This window comes from Mastigoproctus giganteus, chromosome 6 (assembly GCF_048544385.1).
Source record: "Mastigoproctus giganteus isolate SK-2022 chromosome 6, ASM4854438v1, whole genome shotgun sequence".
NCBI lineage: Eukaryota > Metazoa > Arthropoda > Arachnida > Uropygi > Thelyphonidae > Mastigoproctus > Mastigoproctus giganteus.
Genome location: NC_143580.1, coordinates 167,078,460 through 167,098,888, shown reverse-complemented (window position 1 = coordinate 167,098,888; position 20,429 = coordinate 167,078,460). Strand labels below are relative to the sequence as shown.

The window sequence follows — 20,429 nt, the reverse complement described above, 5'->3', positions numbered from 1 at the left end:
CTTCTGAGTCACTTGATAATTTATATGCATCCCATGCATTTTTCTTCTCTGTAACGAGTCTCATTAGTTCATTTGATAACCTTTTAGGCCTAAACCTTGAACAATATTTCTTAATAGGTATGAAACTTTTAGTAGCTTCCATGATTAATTCCTTGAATGCTTCTCACTTAGAATTTAAAAACTGTCTGAGACCACTGTACTCACCTTTACGGAAGCAAAGGCCCTTTCCTTTTCCCCTGTTGGTAATTATATCTTTAAGTAAATTCCACATCAGTACACTGTGATCACTGCCACCTAGTGGTTCCTTTATCTGCAAATTCTTAATACACGAATGATCACTGCTGATAACCAGATCAAGTGTATTACTCTCTCTCTGGTTGCCTCTCGAACATGCTGCTGCAGAAAACAATCATCCAATAAATCCACTAGTGTGTGAGTGACCAACCCACAAGTTCCGGTCAATATCTGGGATGTTAAAATCCCCCATTATAAGACATTCTGATTTACTAGCCCACTATTTCTCTGTACAATTGTTCATTGTACTCATTCGAGTCATTAGGTCTATAACACACCCCTACTCTTATTTTTGCTTTCGCAGTGCTAATGTCACACCAAACTGACTCAACAGTGCACTGTTCATCTATATCAACTGGATGCACTTTTTTGATTTTATGTTTTTCTAAATTAACAGCAAGACACCTCCTCCCTTCCTATCCTGTCTATCCTTTCTGTACACATTGTACTCCCCAAATTCCATTTCTGCATTACTTATATCTGTGTGATACCACGTCTCTGATATCCAGACAATATCCGCCTTTGATGTCTTGACCAACACTTCAAATTCATCAAATTAATTTTCTATACTTCTAGCGTCTGGGCAGAATTGCAGAGTGAAGATACAAGCTATACAGTTCAGTTACCAATTGAACTGTAGGTAAATCAAAATTTTGAGTAACTGAACAGCTAGTTGCATTAAAAAGCTTGAAAGATATAACAAGTGAAAATATATTTTTGAGTGTGTCAGAAGCAATTGATGGTCTCAAACTGAATTGGAATTTGCTATCAGCAGTTACAACAGATTGTGCTAAGAAATACAGTCGGTAATAAAATTGGGTTCATGGGTCAGCTTCATAAACATCTTGAGAGTAAAAATATTAAAAAACAATGCAATTTCATTGCATAATTCACCAGTAGTCTTTGTGCGGAAAATTTTTGGGTGTAGATTCAGTTATGTCAACTGTAATATCAACAGTAAATTTTATTCGCAAGATTGGTTTGAATCATTGGCAATTCAAAAACTTTCTTGAAACTATTGAGGCTGAATACGGTAATTTGTTGTACCACACTGAAGTATGATGGTTGAGTCGCGGTAATGTGTCGAAGCGATTTTTTTAAACTTAGGATTGAAATTGATCTATTTATAAATGAAAAATTTAAACCTTTTCTGTAACTGTCAGATCTCAAATGGTTGAGGAACGTTGTCTTTTTAACAGATATATGTGATCAACTGAATTTTCTTAATATGACGCTACAAGGATGAGAAACTTGTCAATGAATTGTATCATAATGTCAAAGTATCTGAAACAAATCTGGAGTTATTTAAACGTCAACTACTTCGGAATAATTTCACATTTTTCACGTTGCAATAATTTATCTAAAAATATGCCTATCTGTAATTTTTCCACTGAAAATTTTGTTCAGAATGTCAGTTTGTTGCAGGAAAATTTTGCGGATAAATTTTCTAATTTTAAAAATAATTCAAAGGTGTTTGAACTTTTTCAAAATTCATTTGATGTACCTGTCAATGATGTTGATGAGAATTTACAATTAGAGTTGGTAGATCTTCAATCTAATGATGACAATATTTAAAAATTAAAATCTAATTCAATTATATTCAACATTATCTGAGTCAGATTATTCAAACATTAAAAATTTTGCAAGAAAGGTTATATCAATTCTCTGAAGTACATATATATGTGAGCAGACCTTTTCAATAATAAAACAGGTAAAATGAAAAATACAATCATGTCTAACTTGACTCGCATTTACATTACTTTTTAATAAATGGAACTAGTACTTTAAAATTTGATATTACGAAACTTACTCACACTCTACAACCACATTCATTGCATTAATTATAATTTTGCTATATTATTAACTGTATTATTATTAATTTTGTTGTATTACTGACTGTATTTTCATGATTCAATAAATAAGTAATAATTAAAATAATCGGATATCAACAAACTGGTATATTTTATATTACATATCCATCTATTTATTTTTGAATCTGTAGATATAGGTAGGTATAAAATTCGTTTCTCTGCATAACATTAAAGTTTAATGTTAGTAGTTCAGTGTTATGCACTACAGAGAATGAAGTTTTCAGTAATTAGAAATTTTCTCTGGCCCGCCAAATATTCCAAAAATTCATGTGGCCCACTTCTCTAAAAGTTTGGGGACCCCTGCTAAAGAGGATAAAACCAAATGTAAAATAGTGGGAGAAAATATCTGACTGACTTTGAGTCATGCATGACTCAAAACTGAACCAGGAAGAGATCTGAATTTGTTATATTCCATGCTTCCTTGTGCATTTGTCAGTTCCTTACACTGAAACTGACAGAAGTGATTCACAAACATCTTTACCTTTACCTTCTTTACCTTCGATGTTACTGAGAGGTATTGGATTTTTTTTAATTTTTGAAATCAATTTATTCCAATTTGATTAAAAAACTTTGTCTGAATAGCATTACTGAATGACTTACTGAATTCATTCTCCAAATATGATTATAATTATATTTAAGCTAAAGTTAAATAATATTTAATTAACTTAGCATTTCCAATAACTCAGTTCAGCTAAATAGCTATCTATGAATTCTGTTTGATGCCAGTAGACTTTTGATTGCTGTAAGGATATATATATTTTGGTCTTAGTAATTCATGAGAGAAAGTCACTGGTTACCAAAGTAGGTCCACAGTTCATCAAATTTATTTTTAAATTCATTCAGCTGCTGCTATAAGAATAATAAATATCTGAAGTTGTAACTTCATTGGATCATATTAGCACGCAAAGCTTCTTAACAACACAATGTGTAAGCCTACACTAATGCTTTTTTATTTTATTTATTTCTTTTTGTACTATAAGTAAAAATACATTATGATAAAGATTTACTACAATGACCTGTTGTGATGTGCACATTGTCTCTGCTCTTGTCTCACTTCGGTCTTTTGCAATTGTTATTGAAACGGAAGGCAGCCTGAAAGGGAAGGGTGTTGTTTCAGGTATTTTTAGTCTTTATTGGCAATGCAAGTTAGTTTTGCTAAAAATGCATTATTTATTTTCTTTGAAAGTCAATCTTTAATTATATTAGTTTTAATAAATCTGAGATCTATTATTAATCTTTATTGCTTTCTAAATTGAGAGAGGTTATCATTCCTAGGCCATATATTATATGTATTGTCATAGAAATCTATTAAATGTTGGTGTAGATACACCATAGATAGCTCTTAAATGAAACTACATTCGTAGTGTAAAGGCATTGTTTTAACTGTATCTCATATTGTGATCATCCTTCACAATGAGTAACCATGTACTGCCATAAGTAACGATAGTCACAGCAAACTATTCTCAGGTGTTTATTGCAGCTGTATTCATTAATAAAATTAATAAACACATTCACAGAATTTTTTAAAAATTTCAATTTTTAAGAGAACTATTTTATGAAAAAAAAAAAAAAACACACACACAGATCAAAAAACAGCATTTTTGCAAAAACATGGGGCACCATTTCAATTCCAATTCTATGATAACAGCAAAATATAAAAGCGATCAAACTGAGTCAAAAAGACAGATTCTCTATCACAAATCTAGAGTTAGCTTCTATGCAAGTTTTAAAAAAAATGCTAATGTGGTGCAGTAGTCACTAGGAAAATAAATAAACATTAAAACTAAATATTGATATGCTGTCATATTATAATCTTTAAAAGTTAGCAAAAAAATAAAAAATAAAATAATAATAATAATAATAATAATAATATATATATATATATATATATATATATATATATATATATTTTTTTTTTTTTTTTACTGTATAATCGATAAACCAACCTGATTTGCTGTCGTATTTCACTAATACCAACCACAAAGTAATGATCGGACATGCCTTTCATCTAAAAATGAATATAAAAATTATCTACTATGAAAAAAATTATACTGAATAAATTATGCTTTTCATTAATATATCAGTTTATATGGAAGGAGGTATTTAAATGTTAAATGTTTGTGGCCTCACATAGAGTGAGAACAAATGCAAAATTATACACTCATAACTACGTTATATTTCGCTCAATTACCTGTGAACTCCCTCCCCCAATCAGATAATGAACAAATTTGAATGAAGTGCTGTCATAAGAAACCTACAAAAGTTTATGACAAAAGAAATCCATGATGATATGTTACACACTTCAGGTACTTCAGCTGTAGCATATGACATGGTGGGGGTGGGGGATCAAAAATGACTTTCACAGTGGGCAACCAACAATGACTAATTACCAAGAAAACACTGACACAATCATTGTTTTCTTGTGACAGCAGACTAGCAATCATCTCATGTGCAAAACACTGTGACATAGGAACTGGGTTAATCAAAGGTTTCTATAAGATGGGTCCAGCTGTTTCTGATACCTGATCAAAAGGTGGTCTGTACGAGCATTTTTCAGAATTATTAGTACATTCAGAATTACTGTTGGGTACATATACAGAGCTTTTATCATCTTCCATTCCTCCTCTTTCGCCCTCTCTTCTCCTGGCCATCAAATTCATTGGCACGAATACTGATAATATTATAGTTGAGTTTTGGCATCGGACTTTTTGGCGTGGAGGTTTGTACTTTTGCATTATGTTGTAGTTGATGCGTGAAAAATGGAGAAGGCATCTGACTTAAAATATTATCCGTTCTTCTCTATTAATATTTTCAGATTTTTTTTTTTTTTTTTTTTTGATTTGGTAGTTGTTGGCGCATCGGCTTCTGTGGCCATATTGCACCTCCCAAGGTTTTTGCAGTACTTTGATCCAAGCCCGAGGCGGGAATCGAACCCGCGACCTTTGGGTTGCCGGGCAGGTACTTTACCCACTCGGCTAGCCCGGTCGGCAATATTTTCAGAAGCTTTTAATTAAATATCAAAGTGATGCAGCGACAAAGCAACCCTGAACATCATAAAACCATAAAGAGGATTATGTTGTAAATCAATCTTTTTTTTTAAAAAAATATATTCTTAATATTCGATAAAATATTTAGATAATGTTATTTCTTTCTTTAGAAAGAATTATTACCTTATTTAATTTAAATAATTATTATTTTTAACTACTAAAAAAATTACATTTTGTTGGAATGTGCCCCTAGGCAACCACCTAGGTTCGCCTAATGGACAGGCCGGCTCTCGCACCTGCTAAGTAAATCTTCAGATTGAATATTCTTAACATTATTAGTAATAACATTTACAATGATACCACCTTTTGTGCCCTTAAGAGATGAGCTGTTCTACACAGTTGGTGGTTAACAGATTTCTCCATTACTTTAGAAAGAGTAGAATTAAGTGCAATGAAACAATTGGTAGGGAGGGATTTTGCACGTTGTTTTAGGAACTGGCTGGATATGAGCAAATTTCTAAGAAGAAAGGAAAGCACCGATAGAATAAGTAAGTGTAAAAAGGTGACACAAAACAGGAGTAAGCTCAGGAGCACAGGTTTTGAGAACAAGCGGAGGTATCAAGACTGTTCAAAATTCTTCGGACATCCTTTTGATGGAAGACCACAGGGGGCATTGAATGGAATGTACTGAGAATAGTAGGAGGCAGTTTAACAAGATCATCAATAAATGAATTAAAAGAAAAGTAGGATGATGTTGGCACGATATTCTGAGGGTTGCAAAATTTCAAACGAGTGGGAAGATAAAGCTAGGGAAACAATCCTAAACAACTTCAAGGGAGTATGTCACGGTACTAAACTATAGAAGAGAGTACTTAGTTTTAAACCTATGTGTTCATAGTCTTAAACAACATTAGTTAACCTTGTTAAGGCAATTAATGCTGACATAAGAGGGCTAACAAAAATGCAGTGCCAACAGGAAACTGGGGACAATGAGTTTTACTATGGTATGCATAATGTGTCTAGGAAAGATGGGGAAGACAGAAAAGGTGATAGGTAATGCTTATTATCAAAAGCACCATGAGCTCAAAATGAGCTTTTGCTGAGTCAGGAGTTATGTCTGCCAATATAGAATGTGTGCTGTGAGTTGGTCCGAAGCAAAGGTAAAATGATTGTGGGAGTAATGTACAGACCACAGGATTTTGAAGAATATGGTGAGAGTCTCTACAGGTAGAAGGAATAGGCAAGGAATTTTGAATGTCTTATTATGGGTGACTTCAATCTGCCTCTAACTGATTGCAATAAATGGGAGGGAAACACTATGGGGAAAAACATTTGTAAATAAACTAAATAATTATTATTTGTACCAGCATGTCAGAGAAAATATCAGGGGTAAGGTTGTAATCACACAGTCATTAGTTGGAAAATGAAGAAACCTGTTTCAGTAGTAGTTGTATTTGGGAGTTTTGGCACAAAAGCCTTTTGGGTCATATTTTGTCCGTTCACAATTTACTTATGACTAATTCTACATATTATTATGAACAGAGACAATTATACATATTTATGCATTTCAAATAGTTACATAGTTCTTTGAAATTTGCATCATTGCCAAGAATATGGGTTAAAGTTATACGTGCCTGCAAGTTGTATAGGGAGCTAAAGCAGGATTTTTGGATAATGATGTTGGGTACGTTCAGTGAGAATATGCTTTATTTTTAGCTGCAACTGGCAATAGAAACGCTGAGGACAGTTCTCTCCTATAAGCAAATACAGTTGATTTAGATGAGAATAGTCAATGCAGTCTTGTCAAAATCACTTCTTCTAACCTGCTTCTCCTGAAATTAGATGCTCACAGCTGTGGCTCTTTTTTTTTTTTTTTTTTTTACTGTAGGAGGTTCAACTATTGATTTCAGTTCGCCAGAGTTGAGACTATTGTTTCCTATATGTTATTTTAATAATGCATTTGTAGACAGTGTAGGGCACTTTCAGTTCACAGAAAGACCCAGTGTTAGGATGTTTAACAGCATCATTCACACATTCATTACCTGGGATCCAGCAGAAGGTAACCTCCTGGTCGGCTGTTTCACAGTGACACAATTTAGACTGGATCACTTTAAGAATGGGATGAGAGGAAAAAAAAAAATAGATTGAATGGCAGTGATTGCCCTGAAGGAGTCTGTATAAATCAGAGATTGCTTGATATGGTGGTTGTTTATGTTATCTGAAGCTAGTTTTATTGTGAACAATTCTGCAGGTGCATTAGTAATAATAATTGTTAATGGATAATAATTGCTAATAGAGATACTGCATTCAATAAGGAAGAGACACAGCTACTGAGAAGGTGGAAGAAACAGAATCTGTTTTGGAGCCATCAGTATAGATATGTATTTTCTCTGAATTTTCTAAGGAATGTGCTTCATGTAGCTGTTGGAAGTTGGTGTTTGCTGAAAAGGATTTTCCCCACCTTATAAAGAAACTGTGACAAAGAGGTGAAAATTGAGTCCAGGAATAGCAACGTCTTGGAAGATATTCTGGAATGTTCCAACTGAGTAAGTTCTTGAAATCAAGCACTACGGGGAGGTTCTCATTGGGTTTATTGTGATATAGCACGGCATACTGAGGGTCAAACAGATACTGCCAGCCGGAGTGGGATGAAATACAGGCACTCCCAGACTTACGTAATACTCTACATAAGTTTTTGCCGGCCGGTGAAAACTTAAAAAAATTGTGGAAATGTATTTTGCATCTCCCGTAGGAATAAATGGAGGTATCGTAATATGAACCCAATAACACATATTTTTTGGTAATTCATTCCAAAACCTCAGAAGTTGAAATTTTTGCTATATAACTAAGATATTTATCTCTCTAAAAGGTCATTTTTATAATGGAAATTACACTACACTTTCATCGTTATCATATGTTTCGTTATAAGAATCAATTTTGAATGCCTTTCTGACATTTTTCTAAAACACATTTCTGGAGATAACGACCATAAAACAATAAAAACAATTTGCACTTTCCAGTTTACTGGGATTTTCTGTTAGCACAATCTATTATAAACGGGTAGTAAACTTGAACTTATTGCATTTGTGATAATACTGTGGGTTCTTATGTTACGGTATTACAGCGAAATGAGTTCCCCTTCACGGAAATCTTCAATCATAAAAAAAAAAACATAAATTTTCAGAATCTTCTCTTCATTCCTATTTACTTATTTTAATGGTGAAGGGAAAAGGACCAATGGAAAGTGCAAGTGCTGGCAGTGCTAGGAAACGAAATAAAATTAATTTAGAAATGATGATGATTAATTAAGAAGTATGAAGCAGGGCAAAGTTTGTCATCTATTGCACGGAAGCAGCGAATACTATTTTAAAGGACAGTGTGTGTATAAAAGAACACGTTAAAGGATAAATGCATTTAAGATCAACAGTGATCACAAAACAGTGTTCAGGTGCTCTATCGAAGATGGAAAAGCTATTAATAATATGGATGGAAAATCAGATTAGGAAGCAACTGCCCGAGTCCAATGGCCATTCAAGCAAAAGCAAGAAGTATTTATGAAGATATTAAGGATAAATACAGCGAACCCGAATCCAAGTTTGTGGCAAGCACTGGGTGATTTTATAGGTTCAAGCATCACGCTGGTTTCCAAAACATAAAAGTATGTGGTGAAGTTGCCAGTGCTGATTCTGCAGTCACAGAGAAATTTTGTGATGTGTTTGGAAAAAAACTCCTCCTAAATCTCCACAGCCCCAACTTCTGCAACGGCATGCTTATCAGCTGTAGAGTTAATTCTCCTCTCTCTTTTTGTAATTTTATAATTTTGAACAATTTTGTAATTTTTCCTGTGCATGAGATAAAAATATTTGAATAAATAATTCTCTTTACATGTTTGTCGGACATTTCTTTTTTGCTTCAATCAAATTCAGAACACACAGTTGCAAGTTCTGCATAAGCATTTAGGGAAATTCCAACTTAGTGTATTAATAATATGCTAAGCCTATACTGATGAGCCAAAACATTATGACCACCTACCTAATATGATGTTGGTACTCCACATGCAGCCAAAACAGTTTGTACCCAGCAAGGCATGGATGCTACAAGATTTCTAAATGTGTCTTGTGGTATCTGGTACAAACATGTAACCAGCAGATCTTTTAACTCCTGTAAGGTCCGTGGTTGAGACGCTGTAGATCGGAGTTGCTGTTCCAATACAAACCACAGATGCTCGATGGGATTGATGTCTGGGTAATTTGGAGGCCAGGGCAATACCTGGAAGTCTTCCTCATGTTCCACGAACCAGTCTCGAACAATCTGGGCAGTGTGGCATGGCACATTATCCTGCTGAAAGACGGCACCGCCAGAGGGGAAGACTGTTGCCACGAAAGGGTGTACCTGGCCAGCAATGATCTTTAGGTAGGAGATAGACAGAGTGCCCAGCACACTGATGACTGGACCCAGGGCATCCAAGCAGAACAAAGCATGTTCTGCTTCGATACCGGAATATGCTTTGTTCATAGCATGACACCACCGCCATCACTTCCCCAGTTAAACGATGCACATGTACCCAGCTGCCCACATGGGGTAACAGGAAACACGATTCATCGGACCAGACAAGCTTCTTCCAATCACTCAAGGTCCAGTTTCAATGCTCTTGTGCTCATTGTAGGTGTAGTCGCCGGTGAACTGTGGTTGGCATGGGCACTCAGAGTGGCCTGCGGCTACACGCTCCCCATTTTCAGCAGGGTTCTATGTACTGTGTGTTGTGACACTTTACTCCCATCACCAGCATTCCAATTACCAGTGAGTTGTGCCACAGTCTCCCTTCTGTTGCCACATACCATCTGGGAGAGCCTTCGCTCACCTCGAGCACCAATGAGTCGTGGTCATCCAACACCTAGCCGGCGGTTCGTGGGTTCCCCCTCCTCGGACCACTTTCGGAAGGTACTAACCGTCACTGACCCGTGAGCATTCCACCAGCCGTGCCATTTCAGATATGCTCTGACCCAGTCGTTTGGCCATTACAATTTGGTCTTTGTCAAACTCGCTTAAGTCTGCTGCCTTTCCCATCTGAAAAACAAGAGTAACACTGATTAACGGAGCTCAGTATCAGTTGTGTTTTTTATACCATGTCTCGAGCCGCACACGCACTGTAGTTCACTTGCAATTGCTTCGATTTGAACAATTCACTGGTCATAATGTTTTGGCTTATCGGTGAATTTGTTATAGTGAAAAGAGTACTGCTAGGCATTAGGAAACATTGTCATATAAACCCATTTATTTTATAATAAATATTCCTCAAAATGACTAAAATCATACTTGCATGCTCATGAAAAGAGAAAAGTCATCTACATGAAATGAATAGAGTGGCAAAAAACAGTAAGCCTAAGTATCAATGTGTTATTTGCAAAAACCAACTACCAAAACAATCAATGAAGCATGAAGATTTCTCTAATAATGGACTATATGCAAGTTAGTTTTTTTTTTTTTTTTATGAAAACCCCAAACACTAAAGGTATCAAACCTATAGTACTTAGTACCGTGCATGGGTTGAATTTTGATTACAAAATCAATAACAATGGTGACTGAACGGAACTATTGGTTGAGTGGGAACAGCACTTTATCAAATTGAGGAAAGCAGTTGTAGAATAGATATGCAGAAATTTGCCTTTAGCTTGCAGGTGGTTGATTGTTGGAACAAACTTCCATCTGTCATTGTGGAAGTTGACAGCTTATATAAATTCAAGAATGAGCCTTCTTCGAGACCAGATTCCCATCCGTATGCATGTACAAATATTTGCTTTTAAGCTGAATTTTGCTGAGAACAGATTTCCTCTTCTTGCACTTCAAGAAGATCCCATTGGGATAAGTTTGGTGTTTTATGGGGGATGTTCCCATTCTGTCATCAAAGGAACTTCTGAGTGCTTGATGCAAAGCGTCAGAAGGAAAAGGACATCTCCAGAAATCAGCTATCTGATAGATTTAGAGGATTTTACCAACTGCACTGAATAAAGAAGTGGTGACATCTCCCTAAGAACATTTTGCTAGTAATAAAATGTATTAGCATAAATCTAGGTGTTGGACTTTACGTGTTTTCAGTTTTGGGATGCCTTGCTGTGGTAATGGCATGTAAATCCTTTTCATTATTTCCTGATAGGTAAAATGCTAGGGTCCTAGAAGAAAGTTTTAAATTATCAGGATTCACAATTTTTTTTAATGCTTTAGTGCCTGGTTCCCACCCACTATAGCCAAAAGATGCACACCACCAGGCAAGCAATGTGTGCTCAGGAGTGGCATGGCAGCACTTACTCAAGCACTATACCCACATTTCTATTGTTCTCATTTCTATTGTCCGCATGATCTATTTCCATGGACCATGAGGATACAGGTATGGCTTTATCAAGGTTTCAATGATTGACTGGGCAAGCCATTCCAGGATCTCCTGTCTCACTGAAGTAGGAGCCAAAGTGGTGAGTTCACGATGGGCCACTTCAACCACCGGGATCCCACTTTATGAATTTCTGAGTGGTCATGGCAAACATACCAGGTTCCTATAGCATTAGCCTGGAACCTAGTTATGGGTGTGTTGGATCCCAATGATGATAATCTAGAATGCCAGCAGCATCACTCAGAGGTCCTCCCACCATACAAACACTGACACAGGGTACAGTTTTCAGGAACTCACATCTCATGTTGTGAATTGTACTTCAATTTTTAAAATATTTAAAACATAAAACTACAATTTGACTAATGAAAACAATTTCAGTGAAATATACATAAAAACTTGCAGAATCGAATACCTACATGAGATTTTGTATTAGCAACTTGTATCCAATTATCTCCAAGGTCATGATTTAAAATCCGCATAATTCCATAGGAATCAACTGTGCATGGTGTTCCTTCATCTGTAAATCTAAAAAATACAATTAAATTATTTACAAAAAATTAAACAGACAAAAAATTATAACTGTTCCCCAGTGGCCAAAACACAATTCACTGAATTACACGTGTATTTCGGTTTTGATTTTCTCACTTTCTACATAAGTGAGAAATTTCCAGTACAGCATCATTACTGTGTACAAAGCTTCCAGATCAGTTTCATTTAAACATGCAATTAGAAACACATTCCAGTGGCCATACCACAAGAATTTCCCCAAAAGTTAATCGTAACAAGCAGAAATGTTCAGTATTTGGCAATAGATTAATATAAATCAATTTATATGCCAAAAATGTATAATTTCTAAAAAATATATATTATTTCTCCCAATATATTATTACTCCAGCAAATTTCTCCCAAGATGAGGAACACAAACCAATAGCTGATCTATCACCAATAGATCAGCTCTAATGGAATCCATATTGGCCATCATTGATCAGATGTTTTGAGAGAGAGAGAGAGAGAGAGAGAGAGAGAGAGAGAGAGAGAGAGAGAGAGAGAGAGAGTAGGTGTTTGATAAATCTTGATTACTTTGGAAAGAATACAGGTAAGTGCAATGGGTCAATAAACAAACAGTAGGGTTTTGTCAACCATTTTAAGAATTGGCCAGATATGAGCAAATTTCTATGCAGAAAAGAAAAACATAAATTTAATATGAAAAAAAGTGTAAAAAGGAAACACAGAATAGGAGCAAACTAAGATGCACAGGCACTGAGAAAAAATGTGGAAATTCCATCAAGAGCTGAAGCTTTCTTGGTGCCAAGATTGTTTGGAATTCCCCTTATATCTTTCTATCAAAAGACCACAGGAGGTGCTGAGTGGAATGTGTTGGGTAAGATAAGAAGTTCATTAAGATTGTTGAACAAGAATCTTAAAAGCAAAGTAGGATGGCATTGAATCAGCTTCATCATTAGCTGAGGAAGCAATAGAACTATCAAAGAACCATCAGTTGAAAATGAGATGGCTACTAATGGACCAAAATTCAGCCAACAGTTGTTGTGGTGTTTTCTGGCGCAAGAGCTACTTAGGCCATATTGCGCCTCCCAAATTAATTGAGTTACTTATGATAACTGCACGGTGGGCAGTTAGAAACGGTCATACATATTTATTTGTTTTATATACAAAAAGAATTCAGAGAGATTTGCTTCTTTACCTATTATGCTATTCAGAGAGAGAGAGGTTGCTGTAGATCTGAAATGAAACTAAAAGACATTCGTCGGGCATTGCTGAACAAGTTACATTCAAGGAGTATATGTTTTACTGTAAGTGGTTGCGAGCAGTGTGCACACTGCGGAGGATCATTTCCTGTAAGCAGATAGAGATGTGTGAGGTGAGTGTGACCTATACGAGTTCTGGCTAAGATTACTACTTTTCTATTTTTCCGAAGGCTAGAAGTCCATAATTGTGGTTCAGGTTTTATTTGAAATAGCTTGTTATTTGTTTGCATTTTCCACAGAAGTGTCCATTGTTCCATAGATGTTCTCCGTATGTCTATAATCAGGATATGGGACTAGGTTATTTGTTGAGGATATGATGGAAGGATACTTAGCAGCACTGTCTGCACATTTGTTTCCTGGAATACCACTGTGGCCAGGGATCCATGAAAAGATAAGTTTTCTGATGCTCATGAAGACGCATCAGCTTATGTTTTATGAACTTTAATAAAGGATTTTTAGGTGGGGAAGTCCTTTTCAAAGCTAAAATAGCACTCTGTGAATCAGTATATATTTTACTTTTATTTATTGATATTAGCAAGATGTTTTCCAGAGCAAGCTTAATGGCACGGAGTTCAGCAGTGTAGCTGCTGCATTCGGTTGGAAGTGAAATTGAGACAGTTGTATTAGGGAAGACGGCAGCTGCACCCACTCGACTGTCAGACTTCAAACCATCAGTATAGATCTTGGTAAAGTGTGAGTACTTTTGTGAGTGAGCAACATGTAGTTGTTGGATTTTAATATCTGCTATAGAGCCTTTACCCCATTGCTCAAAGTATTCATCAGAAGAAAGTGTGAAGTTAGTCCACTGGGGATCCGGATCTTTTTTTTCTCTGATGATATTATCAAGCTGAATATTCCAGCTTTCTGTTAGATTCTGCAGTCTGATACCAGAAGGTCGAATTGTTCTAGGTTTATTTGTATAATGGGTTTTCAATTGAGGATTATGCAACAGTGGCCAAACCGGATGAGTAGGTAGACTTTTAATTTTAGCTGAGTAGTTTATCAGCAACATCTTTCTTCTGATGCTAAGTGGAGGTTCGTGAGCCTCAACATAAAGACTTTGAACTGGTGATGTTCTGTATGCACCTAGGGCTATCCTAAGAGAAGAATGTTGGATGGGTGCAAGACGGGCCAAGGTGGTCTCCCTAGCTGAGTCATAAACAGGTGCTCCGTAGTCTAAACCGAGATCTATATAAGTGGAGTAGGGTATAACGATCGGCGCCCCAAGATGTACTGGAGATGACCCGGAGTATATTCATTTTCTTTGTGCAAGTGGTTCTTGGATACTTGATGTGCTCCTGGAAGTTTAACTTCTTATCAAAAATTAGCCCTACGAGGCGAATACTGTTCACAATTGGTAGTGGATGATCGGCCAAGTGCAACTCGGGTTCAGGATGCATTGTGCGCTTCGTGCAGAAATGTATAGCTGTAGATTTGTGGCTTGACAGTTTGTATCCATTTTGCGCAATCCATAATTCAATGTTATTAATGGATATTTGTAGATGCCTCTCAATATAGTTCATATTCTGGGAATGACAGGCTATGGTAAGATCATCTGCATAGAGATACGAGTCAACGGTATTTGGAATGCTGTTTGTGATGTTGTTTATTCATATTGCAAACAGAGTGGCACTAAGAACAGAGCCATTAGCATTAGTAGAGGCATTTGATGCAAGAAAGCAAGCTTATGCAGCATCAGCCAAAAAAAAAAAAAAAAAAAACCACTTCCACTTCACCCCTCTGTTCGTTCAAAATACCTGTCCAGCTGAGCCTTAAACTTATTTAGGCCTTGTGGGACTCCTTCTTCTTGAATGTATGTTTGAGATAAAACCTGCCGGTACCTCACTTGGAAAGATCTGTGCTGAAGGAAGCTTTGAATAAAATATGGTAAATGGCCTCTCATATGAATAGAATGGAGATCTCTTAGGATACCGTAGCACCACGTGGTATCAAAGGCCTTCTCTATATCAAGGCATATCATGATGAGATGTTGATTTCTGAGGAATGCATTTCTTATGTTGGATTCGGCTTTGGTCATGAGGTCTAGGGAAGATCTATTCTTCCGAAAGCCAAACTGATTATTACTGATTATGTTTTCGGATTCAAGGTACCAGGTGAGTCGATGTTGAACCATTTTTTCCAAAGTTTTACTCAGGCAGCTGGTTAGAGAAATTGGTCTATAGTTGTTAGGAATCGAATGGTCTTTTCCAGGTTTAGGTATGGCTATTACATAAGAATGTCACCAGGAAGTAGGGAATATATGTTCTGAGAATATTCTATTGTAAAAGTTTAGCAATGAAATTAGTGATTTCTGATTGAGGTATTGAATCATTATATTGTAGATTCCATCAGGGCCAGGAGAGCTGTTTCTTGAGGTATATATAGATTCTTTCAGTTCAGATATTGTGAGTGGTTGGTTATAGGTAAAAGGACATGCAGTTTTGAAGTTTAGTTTCCTTTTCTCAGCTTCAGCTTTGATTTTTTGAAAAGATGTTTGATATGCAGTTGAGGCGGACAATTCACAGAACACCGTTCCTAGGGCATTGACAATTTCATCAACAGATGAGATCTCCTTCCCATTCCAATTAATAATAGGAGAAGGCAACTTATGATATTTACCATTTAGTTTCTTTATTTTTCCCCAGATTATTTGGGTATCAGTATCTTTGTTGACTGAGGAGGCAAATTTTATCCACAAGTCTTTTTTCGCATTCCGCCAGATATAACGAGCTTTGGCTTTCAGTCTCTTGAAGTTAATAAGGTTGGCAGTGGTGGGATGTTTGCGGAAGGTGGTGTTCCATGCTTTGTTTTTTTCTCTCTTCGCTTTATTACAATCGCCATTCCACCAGTGATTGGTATGCAGATGGTTTCTTATTTGAGACTGGGATGGCGGCTTTTGCTGCTGTTAGTATCTGCATTGTGATATGATCGGTGACAGTGTCAATAGCAGAAGACTCTATGGTGTCATCATCAAAAGATACATGACTGGTAAATTTCGTCCAGTTTGCTTTGGAAAATTTCCATTTTGTTTTTGTTTCAGTTTGTTTGGAATGGGTGGTTTGAATACTACAGATCAGCGGATAGTGGTCACTATTTAGAGGATTGTCATGTACTGCCCACTCTATAGTTGGGAAGAGGATCGGAGAGCAAATTGAGAGATCTATTGCACTGGTTGACCCAGTACGAAAATGGATATATGTCGGTAAGCTATTATTCAATAGTGTCAAATTTTCTCAGTCAAGTAACATTTCAATGAGTTCACCACATCCGTCTGAGACCAGAGATCCCCATAATGGATGATGCCCATTAAAATCTCCTGGTAAACAAATAGGAGGTGGTGATTGAGAAATTAGATTTAACAGTTGGTGAATTGTACATGATTGATTCGGCGGAAGATAAATTGAGGCTAGTGTCAGTGTGATACCGATTACTATATGGGTAGCAACAGCTTCTAATAGTGTTTGTAATGGAATGTGCCTGGAGGGGACTCCTGATTCCACTAGTATAGCTACTCCTCCATGGGGGCTGTTAGTTTCAGATCGATCTTTTCTGAAGATAGTATTAGTTTTTGACTGAAACGGATATTTTTGTTGTTAGATTTGTCTCTTGCAAGCATATGGCAGCAGGATTGTAACGGTTAATTAGTTCATAGATATCATCAATATTGCTGCGAAAACCTCTGCAATTCCATTGTATGATTTGCTCCATTATTTGGTTTTGTGAGCGGAAGAGGAGTTGGTTTGCTTTTTGTGAGAGGCTTGTTTATATCTCATGTTTTGATTTTAATTTTCTTGAAAAATTTGGGCGTCTTGAGTCATTGCCTTCTTCCATATCATCTGTATGCATTTCAAGCAGATCTTCTGAGTTGGTGGTATCATCGGTGTCCATGCTAGAGGGGTGAGATTGCTTCACCTCAACTGGATCTAATTTTTCCGCTGCTTGACAATGGGGAAGTCTCTGGGATGGAACTGTCAGTGGCGTATTACTGCATTGATCGACTGCCTTTGATGGATGTTGGACCGAGAGGACTGACTGAGCCCAGTCTGAGATCAATGTATCTGGAGGGATGGACACTTCTGTCTGACATGCTACTGACTGGTGACTATAAGTAGCAGAGGCATAAGTGCATTTTGGATTATTTAATCTTATTTGTTTTCTTGCCTCTTGGTAGGAAACTTTATTTTCAACTTTATACTTTTGTATCTTTTTTCCCAACTTCCAGAGGTCACAGTCTTTGGAGTATGCTGGATGGCTGCCCTTGCAATTTGGACACTGTGGGGTTGGTGCCTTACATTTTGTTTGTGCGTGAGTTTTACACACACAGTTTCCACATGTTGTGTCTCCACAGCATGCTGTCTGGGAGTGGCCAAATTTCTGGCATTTAAAACATCTTAGGGGGTTCGGAATATATGGCCGAACACGACAGTTTAAATATCCTGCCTTGACTGGTAGGTTTGGAGAACTGAAAGTTAATATTATACTCCGGGTAGGAACTAAACTGCCATCTTTTCGGATCATGATCCTCTTTGCCTGAGTGACTTTTTGTTCTTTAAGTTCCTGGGCTAGTTCATCTTCAGGAACGTTTAATAGATCCCATTCAGTGATCAAGTAATACTCTTGATCTGGTTATCAGCAGTGATCATTCGTGTATTAAGAATTTGCAGATAAAGGAACCACTAGGTGGCAGTGATCACAGTGTGCTGAAGTGGAATTTACTCAAAGAGGTAACTACCATCAGGGGTAAAGGAAAGGGTTTTTGCTTCCGTAAAGGGGAGTACAGTGGTCTCAGACAGTTTTTAAATTCTGTACAGTGGGATCGACTGACGATGTTACAAACAGTAAATTCTAAGTGGGAAGCATTCAAGGAATTAATCGTGGAAGCTACTAGACTTTTCATACTGATGAAGAAATATTGTTCAAGGTTTAGGCCTAAATGGTTATCAAATGAACTAATGAGACTCGTGACAGAGAAGAAAAATGCATGGGATGCATATAAATTATCAGGCGACGCAGAAGCCTGTAGCAGATATAAGCTAGTCTGTAATCAGGTCACAAAGGAGGTTCGGCAGGCAAAGGCGGATTACGAGAAATCTTTGGCAAAAGATGCTAAGAAAAACAGCAAGGATTTCTTTACTTATATAAACTCTAAAAGGAAGGGGCTGAATATGATTGGTCCACTTGACATCGATGGTTCGACTGTTGATGATCCTGCTCAGAGAGCAAACAAACTGAATGAGTATTTTGCATCTACATTCACACGTGAGGAATCATTACAGTTTGAAAATGGAAGAAGGTTATCAAATTGTAGCAGTGTGTTAATGATTTTGTAATAACTGAGAGCAAAGTGGAGGAGAAATTGTTGAAGTTAAACATAAGAAAGGCACCTGGGGCGGATGGGATCTATCCAGTTATATTAAAGGAGGCAGCAAAGCAACTAAGCAAACCCTTAGCCATAATTATGAGAGCATCCTTGGATTCAGGGGAGGGTCCCACGGACTGGAGATGTGCAAATGTATCCCCAATTCACAAAGGAGGTTCGAAGGGTGACACGAATAATTACAGACCAGTTAGTTTAACTTCTGTTCCGGGTAAAATAATGGAGTCACTGGTTAAAGATGCATTGCAGGATCATCTAGACAAGACTGCAGCAATAATTCAGACACAGCATGGGTTTGTTAAGGGAAAGTCTTGTCTGACAAATTTGATTGGTTATTATGATGTGGTCACAAAGGAACTGGATGCAAAAAATAATTTTGATATCATATACTTGGATTTCAGGAAAGCTTTTGACACTGTTGCACATGGAAGACTACTGTACAAATTGGAGCAGAATGGTATTAAGGGTAAGTTGCTACAATGGATAAAAGGATGGTTAAGTGGGAGAAGACAGAGGGTGGTAATCAATGGGTGCTGCTCTTCGTGGACTAATGTTATTAGTGGAGTCCCACAGGGTTCGGTGTTGGGTCCACTGTTGTTTTGTATATTTATCAATGATATTGATGAAGGTATATCAGGCTTAATGTCGAAGTTTGCAGATGACACGAAGGTTGGCAGGGTTGTTAATGACAGTAATGGCAGTGTGCTACTGCAACAGGATCTAGATAATTTGGGCAGATGGGCTAAGAAGTGGCAACTGAAGTTTAACCTTGACAAATGCAAAGTACTGCATATGGGTAGAAGTAACCCCAGAGAAACGTACCAACTGTGTGGTACTACACTTAAGGTGGTAGAAAATGAAAAAGACCTGGGAGTAATTGTGCAGTCAGATATGAAGTTTTCTGAGCAATGTAGACAGGCTGTTAGGGCAGGTCATGGGGTTTTGTCAATGATATATAGGAATTTTGCTAGCAGGGAAAAGGAGGTGATTGTCCCTCTGTATAAGGCAATGGTCAGGCCACGCCTTGAGTACTGCGTACAGGTCTGGAGGCCTCATTTTAGGAAGGATGTAGATTTGCTTGAGCGTGTACAGAGAAGAGCAACACGATTGGTGAGGGGAATGAAGGGATCCTCTTACCAAGAGAGGCTTAAGTTCTGCAAATTGCAGTGGCTGGAGACTAGGCACCTGCGCGGTGATCTGATTGAGGTCTATAAGGCCTTGAATGGGTTGAGCACGCTGAATTCTGATGGGATCCTCCCACTTGTTCAGAATACGAACCTACGGGGACATAAGTTCAAATTAAGAAAGGATAGATGTAGAATAGATGTGCGGAAATTTGCCTTTAGCCAGCGGGTGGTTAATTGCTGGAACAAACTTCCATCTATCGTTGTGGAAGTTGATAGGTTAAATAAATTTAAGGAGGAACTGGACAGGCAATTGGAGGGTATGGTGTGATTTTTTTTTTTTTTTTTTTGGCTGATGCTGCATAAGCTCCTACACTTGCTTTCTTGCATCAAGTGCCACTACTACTACTACTACTACTACTACTACACTCCCTTTGAATAATTGAGGGTGTTATGTGGTGTGATTTGAACTGGGATTCCACTCAAAGATGTCAAACTTAATAATAGTTCAGAGTGTCGAGGATTGGTGGTCTCTATTAATAAATCTCCAGATTGGAGACGTTTCACCATTTTTGGTGAGCCTGCGGCACGTTCAAGGCATCTCTGAATGATAAAGGGGGAGAGC

General features: G+C 37.1%; 1 protein-coding gene across 1 annotated transcript in view; it reads right to left on the bottom strand.

Moving 5' to 3' along the window:
• The window catches only part of Ctf4 (Chromosome transmission fidelity 4), a 454,523-nt gene that overhangs the window by 98,148 nt on the left and 335,946 nt on the right, over positions 1-20,429 (bottom strand). The window contains exons 17-18 of the mRNA XM_090376337.1: positions 11,954-12,062; positions 4,112-4,173 (exon numbers count right to left, since the gene is read on the bottom strand). Coding sequence (XP_090232463.1) covers positions 4,112-4,173; positions 11,954-12,062 — 171 coding nt within the window. The remainder of the gene's footprint in view (positions 1-4,111; positions 4,174-11,953; positions 12,063-20,429) is intronic.